At 42.3% G+C, this 14,802-nt stretch overlaps 1 protein-coding gene across 2 annotated transcripts in view; it reads right to left on the bottom strand.

Annotated features, from left to right (window-relative positions):
• ARID5B (AT-rich interaction domain 5B) overlaps positions 1 to 14,802 on the bottom strand; it is a 180,479-nt gene that overhangs the window by 40,224 nt on the left and 125,453 nt on the right. The window contains exons 1-2 of one of the 2 annotated variants that reach the window (XM_019444285.2): positions 5,091 to 5,512; positions 3,561 to 3,673 (exon numbers count right to left, since the gene is read on the bottom strand). In XM_019444285.2, coding sequence (XP_019299830.1) covers positions 3,561 to 3,673; positions 5,091 to 5,094 — 117 coding nt within the window. In that variant the 5' untranslated portion in view covers positions 5,095 to 5,512. Of the gene's footprint in view, positions 1 to 3,560; positions 3,674 to 5,090; positions 5,513 to 14,802 lie in introns of those variants that run through there. The other variant, XM_019444284.2, reaches the window with a different exon arrangement.

Here is a 14,802-nt window from a genome sequence, read left to right as displayed (position 1 = left end):
GCAGAAACACCCAGAAACAGAAGGAAAGCATGGCGGAGGTGCACAACCCAGGCCCAGAGTCATTCAGACTCCCTGCTTTGTAGAAAAGGCTCCTGGGAAAGCCAGGCTGCCACGTCCTGAACTCCATCCTGAACCTCAGTGGGCATCCCAGCAGGTCTCTCCTTGCAGGGGTGGGGGGAGGGGCACACATAGGCTTTGTAAGAAGTGAACAGTGGTTTCCTTTCTCAGACTCGCTCCATACATTTCTTGAGTTAACATAAGAGCCCCTTAGACTATTATCGCATTTCTGGGTAGGACCTGGCCAAGTTACTTTCCACATTTTTCTCACATTTACCCCAAATATTCTCATTTTAACTTAACATTTTAATCTATTGCAGTTCCAATAGGAACTAGTCTTCATGTTGACCTTGAGAATGCCCAATCTTTTGATGGTGACAGTTAATTACTCGATCTGTTTTTCCAACCTGAACACCTTATACTTGTTGAGTTCACTAAGAGCTTTGGGGTTTCTAAAGTGATTGAGGAAGTGCTAATTAAAGAATCCACATTTAATGTTTTCAGTGAACCACCACCTATTTGATATTAACCACATCCTTTCACTGGCCTGAGTTATAACTGATCCAGCCTTCAACTGGGGCAGCAAGATGTGATGAACCAGCAAGAAAGAAGAGCCACAGTCTCATTTGGATTTGTCACTGACTTGGTAGGAGACCCTCATGTTCTTCCTCAGTGACGCAGGAAGGATAATCCCTGGGGGTCCCTGGGGGTTTGAGGACCAAACTGGATGAAAAATATTGAAGATAATGAAAGTATCACCTTTGTGAACTATCAGGATGTTCCTGATTTAAATGTAAGAACATATGGCACACCATGGCTTCCCTTCTTTTGTTCCTTTTAGAGTCTAACCACCTGTTATATACTTCTGGCCTTTCGAAGGGGCTTACAGAATGTGAAGAGTTATTTGCCTCTTATTGGTGGAGGCCTTCCACTAGAGGCCTGGACTGAGAGGGATTTTCTTGCACAGATCACCGTATGAACGGGCTTGGGCCCCCCTCTGCTGCCATAATATGATCCTAGGGAAACAGCAGGATTTGGTTGGACATTTTCAAGACATCCTCAGAGAACCGGTAGCCTCTTCCCGTGTGTCTTTTGCTGTCTTTGGAAAGCCATGAAATTCTCCGTCCCTTAGAAAACAGTCTTGCAAAGCTGGTTTTTATGTTCTCATTGAGAGAGTGCAAATTTTTGATGGCGACAGGCAAATGGCTGCCATTGTTCTTCCAGCCATGCACACAACAGATCCAGGAGGTTCTCCCTCTAGAGAGCTTAGTGGGGTGTAGCTGCACGAAGCTGGGATTTATCCATAGTTAGAAATGGTCTGTTTGAGACATTTTTGTAAAACTCAGTCACATAGGTCTTGGTCATAAAGCCAAACTGTCACTTGAAACACTGCTTCCAGTCCAGCAAGTGATCAGATGGTCACAGGCTGTGGTCTCCATTCCAGTGTTTCATGAGGAAAGACTCCTTGAAGACATAAATGCCTCTCTAGTGGTTGTTCTGGGCCCAGACGTGGCTTGTTCATTCTGTAGAGACTTTACATCTGTCTGTTGGTGCCAAGAGACAAGCCCACCATACTTCATACCTATTCATCTCTTTCTTCTAGTAGAACTGATCTTGCCAGGCCCGTTGAAAGCAGCCAAGGCAAAACTGTAATCCAAGAGTCTGAGGAGAGCTGGGTGTTTAGACCAGTCCACCAGTGGGAGAGTGACCCACCTCCTTGTAAAGATACTGAATGGAAGCACTGGTGGGAGGGGGTGGAAAGGGTCACTTAGAAAACCCAGGTTTGACCACTATCCCTCCTAGGAAGTCAGTGAACATCTCATACAGAGCAGGTTTGTGTTCTCTTCGGTTTTGTGGATCCTAGTGTGAGTCTTGAGCTGCCTTCCATGGTGAGAAATATTGGAGGTGCTGTTCTTTCAGATCAGTTTGTAGGAGTTTTGTAAAATTCCCAGGGGCATACTTCCTTAGTAGCTCCAAATGACATGGGAAGGAGCTTCATCCTGCTGGGCTCAGGTACAGAACATACTGGGGTAAACACATGATGTCACCTTGGAGGTATGAGGCAGGGTGCCAACATGAGACACTGGCAGTGCAAACTCTGTGCAATGCAAAGATCCTAAAACCTTCTCGCTCCATTCTATGGTATCTTGCAAACCACATCACAGGGAATAAACTGTTCCTGCTGACATTCTTCAAGACTACGGAAGCTGATAGGCAGTTCTAGGGCTGAGATGTCCAAATTACTAGAGTGTCATTCTTGGTACCCACATGCACTCATTTGCAGAAGGTTAAATAAGCAGAACAAAAATAACTTTAAGGAAAGACAGATCTGTTTTTAGACAGAAAATACACATTTCTACTGGCTGATCTCTTTTTAACCCTTTGCATTCTTGGAAGCATGAAGAAACCCTAACAGAAAGGTCATCAGAACTTCCTGATATAACAATCACCTGCTAAAAATAAGATTTATAAACTGTGAATGTCTCAGATTTGCTTCCATTACACTGGGAAGAGGCTTGGCACATGTGGCAGAAAAATAGTAGACTGTCAAACCCAGAGCCGAATTCATATTTTTCTACAGCAGCATCTTCCAAATTCACCACTAGCCAAAATGGTCCATTTTCATACACTTAGTCCTTGAATCTGGAAACATAATATCAGTTGAAATCTGGTCTTCAATTCGAGTCCTAAAGGGGTTAATGCTGTCTTTGGCACAGAATCAATACCTAAGTATGAACACCCAGTAAACAGAACCGTGCAAATCTGACCAACCACCCCCACAAAAGTCAAAAGAGTGAGTCTAAAAATATGAAGTGACACTTCACCCCTCATCGTGCTCAGTCCCTCAGGTGTGCACTTTCCAGACTCCACGGAACTCTTTGGCAAAATGGGCCTGCGCCCGGAAAAAGAGTTTAGCATTTGTATTTTCCTTCTGCGTTACTGGAGATCTTTACAAAGACATAAATGTATATATGGCTGCATGTGTATGTGTAACTCTTTTGCTATGTAGGTAAATATCTTCAGTTTTAATCTAAGGTAAATTAGAGGTGACTTTGGAAAAAAATCACTAAAAAGCTTAATTCTAGACATTTCTAATTTCATCCTCTGTTAATCTCTGAAACATATTTAGATGAACACGTTCAGAAAGAGGATGGTTCAGCTTGGTCTATTTTTGACACAAGCAGAGTAAACTATGTCATTGTGTCACCTACTATGAAATCTCAGCTTCAATGACGTGGGCGCTTAATCATCTGTCCTTTACCCAACCGGCCAGCCTGGGAGGTGGGAAGCCTTTCTGTTGACTAATCAAAATGCCTCCACTCCCCCTTCCCCCAGCCACACAGGGGAGAGGAGGTGGCGGGAACAGACACAGAGGGCTGTGAATACCAAAGTCAGATTCTCCACTAAAAACTGCCATCAAGACACAAGAGCAGAGAGATAAAGAGAAAGAGGAAAAATAAAAAGATGCAGCCAAATGGATACCAGGGAGCAAATGACCCTACCTTGGCAACAGCTTTGCCGTCGGAATTGTTGTTAGAATCTTTAACACCACTGAACGAATCTCTTCTCTGTGGGCATGGCTTCTTTTTGCGTGGTCTGCCTTTAAGGTTTGGCGCTGAAAACAAACGAAGAACAAATTGATGTACATTTTCATGGGCGTGGGCTTCCTTACGAAAGACCATGAGTGCTACTACAGCGGTGCCCTCTAAACTGTTCAGAGAAACGTACGCATCTCATTTTATGCTCCTCTCTCTGACGGGCCGCACCTTGGTAGACTCCACAGTTCTGTACATGCTTCCCCAAGCGAATCTACTGCACTTTAACATGTCTAATCAGTGTAAATAAAATGAAGCTCTCAGCTCTCAAGGACAATGGTAAGGAAAAGGCACTTCCCTACTGTTAGAAAATAAACATGTTGAGCTGAAAGTCCACCCGAAGCCAGGCTCGGAGATTAGTCTTTGTTTTGTTTTGTATCTGTTTTTCAGAAACCTAGGTGAAATGCCAGCCCACTATGGTATCATAGTAATGTGGCGCTTGAAAACCTCTCTCTTCAAAAGTGGAGACATGAGCAGTTTCTTAAATTATGATACAAATAAGTTGATATGATACAAATGAGTAGAGAGAGAGAGCTATAGAAAGAACATTCATAGTTAACAATCCAAAAAATATTCTTACAAGTATTTACTAATAATATTGCGACCAGCATGTTTCAAATCTCAACAAATCTGGCTGATACATTTAAATCAGCATGCTCTCTTTTTCCTTCTCAATGTGGTAAGATATCGAGGGTTATTTAAAATTACTTCCAAAGATCACACTGGGGTTAGCCTGATTCTGTGAAGATTATACTTTTTGAAAGCCACAGACAAGGTGCAAAGCAGAGTTCTATTTCATCCTTGATGTTGAGCCTGAATCCCTTTAAGATCCATACAGAAAGCAGGGGAAAAAAAGGCTGCTGTTTACCTAGTGCTCGGACTGTCCGGCATCAGCTTTCATATTTAGCTTCATCAGTCACGCAAGTCAAGCAAAATTAAAACAAACCGTGAAACAAGCAGCCCTTGAACGGTTCCAAACTAGTGAATTGTATTGTATCCTGAGCAGTTTTTCCCAGCCCTGTCGAGGTACCCGCGCTTTTTTTTTATTGCTTAAAGATAGGATTACGACGGTGCCAATCTGAACCACTAGAACGCTCTTAATTGTTGTTAATCTTACTTACATCACACATTTAACCAGTGGTTTTAGGACATTTTACACTCTGCTCCTCAACATGACTCCCGCGCCCTCGCTTTTCTACCGTGGATAACAGTTGTGCTGTTGGTAAAGCCCAGAAGAGCAGAGCTGCCTTTCTAGCCCGGCAAAAGTTTAAAAAGTGGCTGTGGGGCTCTGGCTCCCCCTCCCAAACCCGTTCCCCTCTCTTCTCCCCCCCCACCCCAGACGGGTGTCCAGAAGTCCACCCCCGAAAGCCAGCCTGGAATTATCACAGGTAAACACCCTCGCAGACAAAAATCAAGCAAAGAGAAAGTAGCGATTACCCATTCCAGTCGACAAACATCTGCCTGAGGATGTCTGTGCTCATGAAAGCTACAGCATGTGACTGCTTCCCGGCCACGTCCCTGGAAGTCTTGACTTGGTGTGGATGTCAGCTTCCCTCCCAACGCGAACGCAAGTGCAAGCTGCCAGGCTCAGCGCTGTGCTTACGACTCCCCTCCCCCGGCAGCTCCATTACTCATGTAAACACACAGCAGTGACTAGCACGGAGTGTGTGGGATGAGCTCTGAGGACTTTGCCGAGTTGCCAGACTGGCAGGGAGGGCTCTGCTCTCTCCCCCTCCCTGCACCGCCTTGGTGATTTCATCGGGCCTGTGTTGTGGATCCTGACCTCCTGCTCTCCTGTCACAGCCTAATGCCACCTTCCATGAACTGCCCCGGTCCTCAGCCTGGAGCCAGGGCGTGGACTATTTTGGTGTCGCGCAGAAGTGTTTCCACAACCGACTCAAGTGCTAAGACTTTAATGACCGCGAGGGAATGATGTACTTTCATGTCCCTTATCAAAATAATAGCCTAGCAGAAAGCTGACAGAGAGACAAACAGAACTTAGGGTAGGTCTGAGACATTTCATTAAAAGAAACAAAACAATATCGCCTCCGTTCTCAGATTTGTTAACTATGGTCTCTCCTTCCTAACATTTTGGCAAAAAAAGACCTCCAAAACATTTAAACCTAAAAGCATTTATTTCCAGAAGAGCTTTCAAATCCCAAAGGCCTTTTAGATAGAACTTGTACTGAACAGGCTGTTTTAAATAAAGGCAAAGGTTCCGGGAACCGACAATAAAGTCATCCTCAAATCGGGTCTATTTTCTCCATTCTTTGAGCTGTTTTCAGAACCCAGAAAAGCACATGTGCCCTTCCCCAACAGATTCTGAGAACTGTAAATTTAGAACAGGCTAGCACCTAATATTCTGGTCACACAAACTTAAACTCTCAATGGGATTTGATCAAGAGAAAAAGCCTTTTGTTCCTAATGAGGCAAGTCGCTGACATTTCAGGTAGGCTGGGCAAATCCCACCAATCACTCAAGCCTCAAACTCAAATATCTCTTCTCCTTTCCCCTCTGCCCTCCTTTTTCTGACTTTCTCTTATGGAAGGTATCACTGTATTCTTTGTACTTTAGTTGGGTTTTATGGCTTATTATTATCCTAAATTGGAGAGTCCTTAAGGGCAGGACCATGTCAGACTCATCTCTCACCTGCCCAGCACACACCCAGGAGGCGGCATTACATAATATAAATCTGTTGAATGAATAAGTGACTAATGGAAATAAAGATGCCCACATGTAACTCCTTCAAGCTTCGAGCCGGACCCACACACTTGGCCTTGTGCATACCTGTCATGTTGGGCACCTGTAAATCTGCTCGCCTTTACTATTTACACTTGAGCTCTGGGAACATAACCCAGTGACCAGGAAGTTTGCTCTGGGAATTGAGACTGAAAACCTAAGGCCTTTGGTTCCTGATGACTGTTAAGCCTTTGTGTCTGGCATCTTAGATGAGCTGTGATCTTGTACCCAGTGTAACCAGTGCCCTGATGAGCAGATGTTCAAAGTCCCAGGGAGAACAGAGAATGCAGAACTGGATGGGAGCCCCCATGACACAATTTGAAACCTTTTAGATCCGTAAGACCCTGGGCAAAGCTTTGGGACCGAGGAGCTGGCTTTTGGGGGCGGGGGGAGTAAAAATTCTGGTCCCTGGGCTACTTTTGTTTTTCTTACAGAGTCAAGAAAACATATCATTTGCAAGGGAAGTGAGTGAAAACAAATGCTTTATGGTGTGGTGGTGTTCAGGAGTGCGGGAGGCCAGCAGTACACTTATTGATAGCATAACTGGGTCTAGTTAGATCCGCTACGGAACAAACTAGTGTGAAGCAATAAATGCTCGGTTACTTTTGCATGTGTATATAATCCACGCTCATTCACAGAATTCAATGTTTTCAATATTACACATGAATAATAACAATAGCTGGTATTTACTGTGCACTTTCTCTGTGCCAGTCAGCACTTTGCATACAATACTCATTTAAAATTCACAGCAAACCAACGGGAAGGCGCCGTTATTATCCCCATTTTCCAGACCAGGAAACTGAGACAGCGATGGAATTAGTTGTTTTAGGTCATGCAACTGGTTACTGGTAACAGGATCCAACCCGGGCAACTGGACTTTATCCAACATCCCTGCTTTAAGTAACTTCTAACAGACACACACACTCAGTCTGTCTCATAATGAGATATTTATATTATTAACTTGGGCTGGCAGTCACCAGGGAGCTTTCCCTAAATGAAAACAGTCAAATACCACGACACGGTACAAGGGAACTAAAAGCCCATCTCAGGCAGCAAACAGCATCCTCCAGACTTGAGGCAGGGCAGGGTCCCCATCAATCCTGACTCAGCAGTAGGTGACAGACTTCCACTAAAGCCGCAGAGTTCCAATAAAACTTCGTGTGCCACGCACATCACCCCTTTGCAGGGGGCCACTGACTATTCTGCCCACTGCAGAAGAACAGTGAAAGATCTCTGTGGTTTAAAAAAAGAAAATCTTTCCTCTCTGACTGCCCATCTGTTCCTCTTACTCAGGGCCATGAAATTAACAAGTATTCACCTTTGTGAAGTCACTGCTATTTCTATAGGCATTAATCCCAGGAGAGTCGGCAACCGGCCACTTTGACATCTCATCCACGTGTTTTGTCTTCTCCTTTTGTAAAACTCATTCAAACATCAATACAATATAGCTTTCTTAAAGACAATATAGCAAAACAAGGTTTTTGTTCGTTTGTTTTCTTAAAGCATCTAAAGTTCAGAGTTTCCAGGCATTCATTTATATATTCACTTCTCTATGGGTTTTGCCAAAGTTATGTGTCAGGACAGCACAGGTGTGGGAAACTTTCAGCTCAATCCCAACCCTTGAAATAATAATAATAAAACAAAGGAAATGTAACCAGTTACTGGCAAAGTAAATTGCTTTTGGCTTAAACGTCCCTGTTTTTTTTCTACTGTGTTCTTCCTGTCATGACCGTCTCTCTTTTTTTATAACATTTATGCTCTTGGAAATACCACGAAGATAAACTGCTATAAAAGCTGGATTGACTCATCAGTTAACAACTCTTTCTTCTCATTTTGCAGAGACGATTTTGTTGCCAGCGCAGCTCCATATTCTCTCGAGAAATTCTCTGTGAGCTTCCACTTAGAGATAGGACTTGCTTGTTGGTGGGGGACTGCAATTAGGAGGATGGAAAACCAGGCATCATTTTCTTAAGAGTCTGACCCCCTAGGGTCAATATCTAGAGGAAGTTGGCAGAGCGTTAACTCACTTGATTTGCAAGTTGTGCGTGCGTGTCCGCACTGGGGTGTGTGTGTGTGTGTGTGTGTGTGTGTGTGTGTGTGTTTTAAACACCAAACACAAGCCAGAAAACTAAAGTCCACTGACTGATGCATTAGGGACTGAGAAACATTGGTCCATGTATAATGCACATTGCTGATAATACTTTGCATTTCTGTAATGCCTTTCCTCTGAGGATCTCAATTCTCTGCTACATTTTCTTTGTAGACAATAATCTTAAAATACTCTGGCAAGTTTCAGCATGGAGCTTTGCTCTTGCTGGAAAAAAAAAATACCCTAATTTAGTTATCATTTACTGTGTTCTATTTTCAATGTTTCCCTTTTGACTATTTAGAAACTTCCTCTTTCACTACAACAAAAATAGGATGAGTGTTTTTAAAGTTATTAATGTATGACTAAAAGATTTAGAAACCAAGAATGGCAGAAAGCTTGATCAGAGCCACTCCTGAAATTTATGGGTGTAATAAAGGAGAGCCATTTCACAGATAATCTCTTATAGAATTTCAGTTTTCAAATACTTGGAAAAAAAGAAAAGAAAAACAGAAGCTCTCAGCCCTCGTTTTGGCTTTAACTTACAGCCAACATTTTTATTTTAAAAATTCATAAATGATACCCTTAAATGTTTGTTTCAAATCCACAGCATTTCCATATACTCACTACCCCGCACCTAATAGAGCGGTGCCAGGAATCTGTGGTTGCTAGTACTTAACGTCTGTTAATTAGCTGAATCTTTCTGTGAATTCACAGGGCGTTAATTACATATAGATTTAAAAATTTTCAAGTTTACTTTTATTCTGTTTTCCTATAAACAATCTTCTAGGCCCAACAGGAATGTTGGAGAAGCAACTGTGTTGTAAAAGAAACGAGCACCCGGGACCACAGACCAGCAAAACTCTATCTTGTGTGGTGTTCTAACCTTAAATGATGACTTCAAAGCAATAGGAAGGTAAAACAAAAAAACAAACAAACCAAAACACTGCAAGAATGTCATCGCTTTCTGTAACTGTTCTGACAGTTCCCTTTTCAAGAGTAATTTTTTTTTCTTAAATAAAGCCATGAAAAATAATAATTTAGAGTCATGAACCGAGACTAGACCTGGCCGCAGATGCTCTCACTCTCAAATGTCCCCGAGACCACACAGCCCTGAACAGCGAAGGCTGCACCTGCCCCAGAGGGATGATCACACTGCCACTCTGGATGTCATGGCCGCCTTGAGTTTCCAAGTGTGCTTTAGACCTGGTGTGGTTTGGACCACAGTGTCCATAACAACAATTTAGCATTTCCAATGCACTACACTCTCTCAGAACCCAGATCCACTTCTACCTCCTGTGAAGGGTGAGCAGTGACGTTGTTAGAAAGGGGGTGGGGGTGGGGGGAAGACATGAAGCAGACTTTACATGAGGTCCAACCACTTTGGCTCTTGGTCAAAATCACTGAGATCCCCACGAGTCACTAATGAGAGTGGAACGTATTAGTGCATTTGTCATACCTGGACTGCTTTGGCGGCTTAAGTCCAAAATGGCCATGGACTTCATTGACTGCTCAACAAACCATGTACATAAACACTCTTGTAATCCCTTCCAAAACATGCCCGTCTTACTCACTCTGTTTCATACTTGTGAATGCTGCAGCAATTGTTAATGCCCCTGATCAAAGTTTTAGTAATTTCATAGGCATGTGATTTGCATAGCTATTTCCTGATCCGCCTTCTCTCTGCCCTGGAGGTCTTCATTTCTCAGAAACATTTAAAAACACAGATTATTTGACTTATCCCCTTCCCCCACCCTATAAACGGAACTCGATTTGCTAGCTCATCTGTATTGCTAATTGGTTTGAAAGCATGTGACTCCACGCATTCTTGCCATTAAAACACAAGCAAACCTCTTTTTTAGTCAGGTTTTACCAGCAGTGACAGGCAGATTTCTATCTTTATTTCCCTCTGTGTCTTGAGGAGGAGAGAAATTTAAATGCCCAAATGTTATCTCTATATTATTCTGAAACAATGTAGTGAGTTCCAAAGGAATGCAGAAATGTTCTAGAAGTATAGAATAGGCTTGTCTACAAGAGCCTTGGGAAAGAAGAAAGGGATTACGGACACTTTTCACTACCACTTGCAGAATGAGAGGAAAATCTGGGAATGAAATCAAGGTGCGGAGTGAAGAGAGATTCTGGGTTTTCAGAAGACGGACTTTCTAAGGAGAGAATTCTGGAAATAGGGATGAAAATGGAAATCCATGCTTGACCTTTCAAACGCTCACCTTCCCTTTGGTTTGTTCTGGCTAGGCCCAGTATCCTTCATGGAAACCATTCTCAGTGAAAGGTCCCCTTCAGGACCTGCTGAAGGGGCAGAGGGGGTGGCTCCCAGGTGTCCCACAAATGTTTGTCTCTGAGGGTATGAGATCTATGTACCATGGCATCAGGAGCCAATGGAAGACTCTTTCGCCTTCAAAGTACGAAATTTACAATTCTGTAAAGAAACATCAGAGCAGGGCTGCCTTGGTGGCTCAGTCGGGTAAGTGTCCGACTCTTGGTTTTGGCTCAGGTCATGATCTTGTGGTTTTGTGGGTTTGAGCCCCACATTGAGCTCTGTGCCAACAGCACGGAGCCTGCTTGGGATTCTCTCTCCCCTTTCCTCTGCCCCTGCCCCACTCGTGCTGTGTGTGTCTCTCTCCAGATGAATAAACTTAAAAAAAGAAAAAGGAAAAGAAACATCAGGGCAGAGTGGATGCCTGAGGACTTAGCTTGGTACATGGAGTACAGGTGGTGGTGTGGTCTAGGTGTTACTACTGAGCACAAAAGGTCTGATTTCTTGCCCCCAGCTGCAAGATCTTGTCATGAAGTCAGGTCTCGTCATGAAGTGGCAAACCCAGCAAAACCAAAAAGGGCCTCTAAAAATGCCACAGGGTCTCAAACTTCTACTTTCACATCTACCCAGCAACTCATTTCTCCTGCTATATTCTTCTCCCTGGATGCCTGGTGCCCATGGTCCCTTTTTCAGGCCCTGGGTCCCAGCCTCCTCTCTTAATGGAGAAGACCATGTTGGGTGTTGAGGAAAAACCTGCATGAAAGCTGTTAATAATTAGATGAAGTGCATTGTTTCAATGCTTACTATGTACTTTTTCTTAAGATTTTGAAATAACTTACGTTTCCATTTTTTGAAAACTATTCCATGAACAGATTTAGTTGTTCTTTGTATGATTGTCTGTAAGAATAGAATATTAATTTAAGATACTTGTTTTTTTTTTTTAAGTTTTAGGCTATTTTAAAGATCCAGTCTGAAAATACTTCTTAAGGACATTTTGATTTCTATAATTTATGAAATGTATAAAGATAGGACCTCTTAAACATAGAGACTTTTTGTCTCTCTCTTTTTTCTTTTTGTTACAACCAATAGACCCACTCATTCTAGTACATGATTGATATGTTCTGTGGTGTTACTATTGAGCATGACAGCACAGAAGTGAAAGTTACATGTTTTGTGTTGAACAGCCTTGCAAGGGGCAGCAAATATCAGAGCAGTTTTTAAACTCTCTATAAACAGAACATTCTTGGTCAGCCATTTCTCCAGGTTTGGAAATGAGATATTCCATTTTCAACATTGAGGATAATTGATTTGCTACATCTCTCAAGAAAACATTCCCTACTTGGAAATAAGTAAAAGAGACATTGTGTGTGTGTGTGTGTGTGTGTGTGTGTGTGTGTGTGTGTGTGTGAGTGCATGTGTGGTTTAGCATGGAGGTATTTAACTTTGGCAGACTTAGACTAATATGTTATGAGAGACATTTCAGGTTTTCAAACACATACACATAAGAAAAAGTAAAAGGTCATCAAGTAATAGGCTTCCAATCCCTTTTTTAAAAGATCCCAAAAAGAATTTGTACTTAAAAGGGATTTTTCACTTTCTTTATGCTTTTCTATCTTTCAGAAAGAATAATTGAAAAAGGATAGTCTCTTACTTAAAAAATAAAAAAAGATGACTACTGTAGTTTGTCTGAGACTTACACATTTTTCTTTCTCACATTAAGCCTTCCCATCCCTTTTTCCCTTTCCGAGCTACCAGTGGCATCTCTGAGCTTGATTTGTTTGTGGGTACATACAAGCCCCAATACCAGAAAACGACTTCAATCGCTCTGCTGCGATACCAAGGAACTCCTAGACCCACGGCAGAGAACAGTGTGTGTGTTGGAGCAGAGTGGAGTGAGGGTCCAGAATGAGGACAGCAAGGGTCTGGGCTGTGCGTGTAGAGTCAGGGCAAGCTAGAGTGCTCCGTCAGTGGGAGTGGGTGTGTGTCACCTTCTGGAGAAACACGGACAGATAACTACATCAGAAATCCTAATGTAAATCTTACGATGAACAAGAAGAATACGCAGAAGAGGTTAGAACTGCTTCTCATTTTTTTTCAGTGTAAGAAAAAAATGTTTCTATAACTGTTTAGAGCTGCTCTATGTAACACAGTCACCTCTAGCCACATGGGGCTACTGAGCACTGGAAATATGTCCAGTACAAAGCTAAGATTTTCCACGAGCATAAAATACACACTGGATTTCCAGGACAATATATAAAATGCAAAATATCTCATTAATGACATTTTATAGATTACATATCAAAATGTTATGTTGAAGATACTGGATTAAATAAAACACATTATTAAAATAATTCTACCTGTTTCTTTGTACCTTTTGAAATGAGGTTACTAGAAAATGTTAAGTTACATGTGGCTTGCATTATCTTTCTTTTGGGGGATGCTGGTTCAGTCAGTTCAATGTCATGATTATAGATACGTCCTTGGAAATGTGTTAAAGAGTAGACAGAACAAGATTAACATCTGAAGCGGGAATAATCAGCAAGAGCGTTGATTCAAAGTTTCAGTGAAATTTAGGGTTTTATTTGCTGTTATATGCAGGAGAGTCATACACAGATGTTAGTATCTGAGAATTTTGCTGAACCTGAGGTGTTTCCTTAGTAAAATTCAAATCTGGTAATCATTGACTCAAGGTTACTCAATGGCCCCAGTGAAGATATTATTTCATTAACTTCCTTAACTAATATGTCAAAGCAAATGTTAAGCCTTGACAGGACACTTGGGGAGAAGAGGGAAGAGACAGAGAAAAAGAGAAGCTGTCTAATTATTAATTTTACTAACTGTTCTCTCCAGCTACCAATGTGGGTTGGGTGTAATGTAAGCCATTTGCAAACTGAGTAAGAGAAAATAGATCTTCAGTGATTTCAGCTAGTTGTTAGGTAGAATCTTCTTAACCACAAATTGTTGAATAAATTCATGGTCTGGCTGTGTTTTTCTTTTTGGAGATTGCATTTGCAAGTAAGAAAAGCGATCAGATATAGTCAGTCCTCAAGTCACCTAAGGGCACGGCCTTCTTGGCTTTCCCAAGATGCTTCAACTCCCATGGTTTTTTTATACAAGAAAAAGTGAGATTATTCATTGAAGACAAGCACTCCAATAAACCCAGAAAAGCTGACAGAACAAAAAGGTCTGAACTCTAGGGGGCAGAGGAGGAGACACATTCTTTCCCCATTCATTTTTAGCACCAGGAGCCTCTGGGGTGTCACTCTAAGAAGACAGCAGCTGCCCAGTGGCCACCTGGCTCCATGTCCCAGCCTCTCAAATAACTGGTCACAGTAGCTGAAATCAAAGCCTATTCGCTCCACCCCTCACCTTTGGATTCCTGTTGCAGCAACAACACAGAAACAGAACTAGCAGTTAACAGCTCTCCAAATACAACAGGCCAATCAAAGGGCTACACATCCACCTGTATTCTTTTATGGAACCTTACCCCCCCCCCCCCCTTTAGGGTTCCCATTGTAAAAATAAAAGAACAGCAATGGCAGCAATGGAAATAAGCTTAGGAAATATTTTCTTTTCTTAGAAGGCAAGAGTTGCTATAGCTCTTAAGGCAGTAACATGCAGAGAGATTAAGACCAAATCCCTGCAAAAGCAACAAATTGTGCAGTGAATATCATACATTCTCCTGTGTGGTACCTATAACATTTTTAAAACGAAGTTATCTGGCAGATTCCACCTTCATCCAGTGAAGCAGTCTGCACACCTCTGGTATGTTTCTAATATCTAACTTTAGCAGTATTTGTCTTTGTCCTCCAAACTTTTTTATAGCACATGGTATGCATATTTCAGCATCCAACATTATTAACTCATGACCAACTGTCAGTTGATGGTTATCTAACACATGGGGTCTCCAAAAAAGGATCCTTATTTGGGCAAAAGCTCTTGTCTGCACCAGTCTGTCTATATTTCCCCTCAGAAGAACTTTATTTGGATTATTATTCGTTGTTCGTGGAAACTCAGAGGCTGCATGTGTGGCAATCGGAAGGCGGGGA

The sequence above is a fragment of the Panthera pardus genome, unplaced genomic scaffold (assembly GCF_024362965.1).
Source record: "Panthera pardus isolate Hobbes unplaced genomic scaffold, ASM2436296v1 HiC_scaffold_22, whole genome shotgun sequence".
NCBI classification, from domain to species: domain Eukaryota; kingdom Metazoa; phylum Chordata; class Mammalia; order Carnivora; family Felidae; genus Panthera; species Panthera pardus.
Note: the sequence above shows the minus strand (reverse complement) of the source record. Positions and strands in the feature narration are given on the sequence as shown.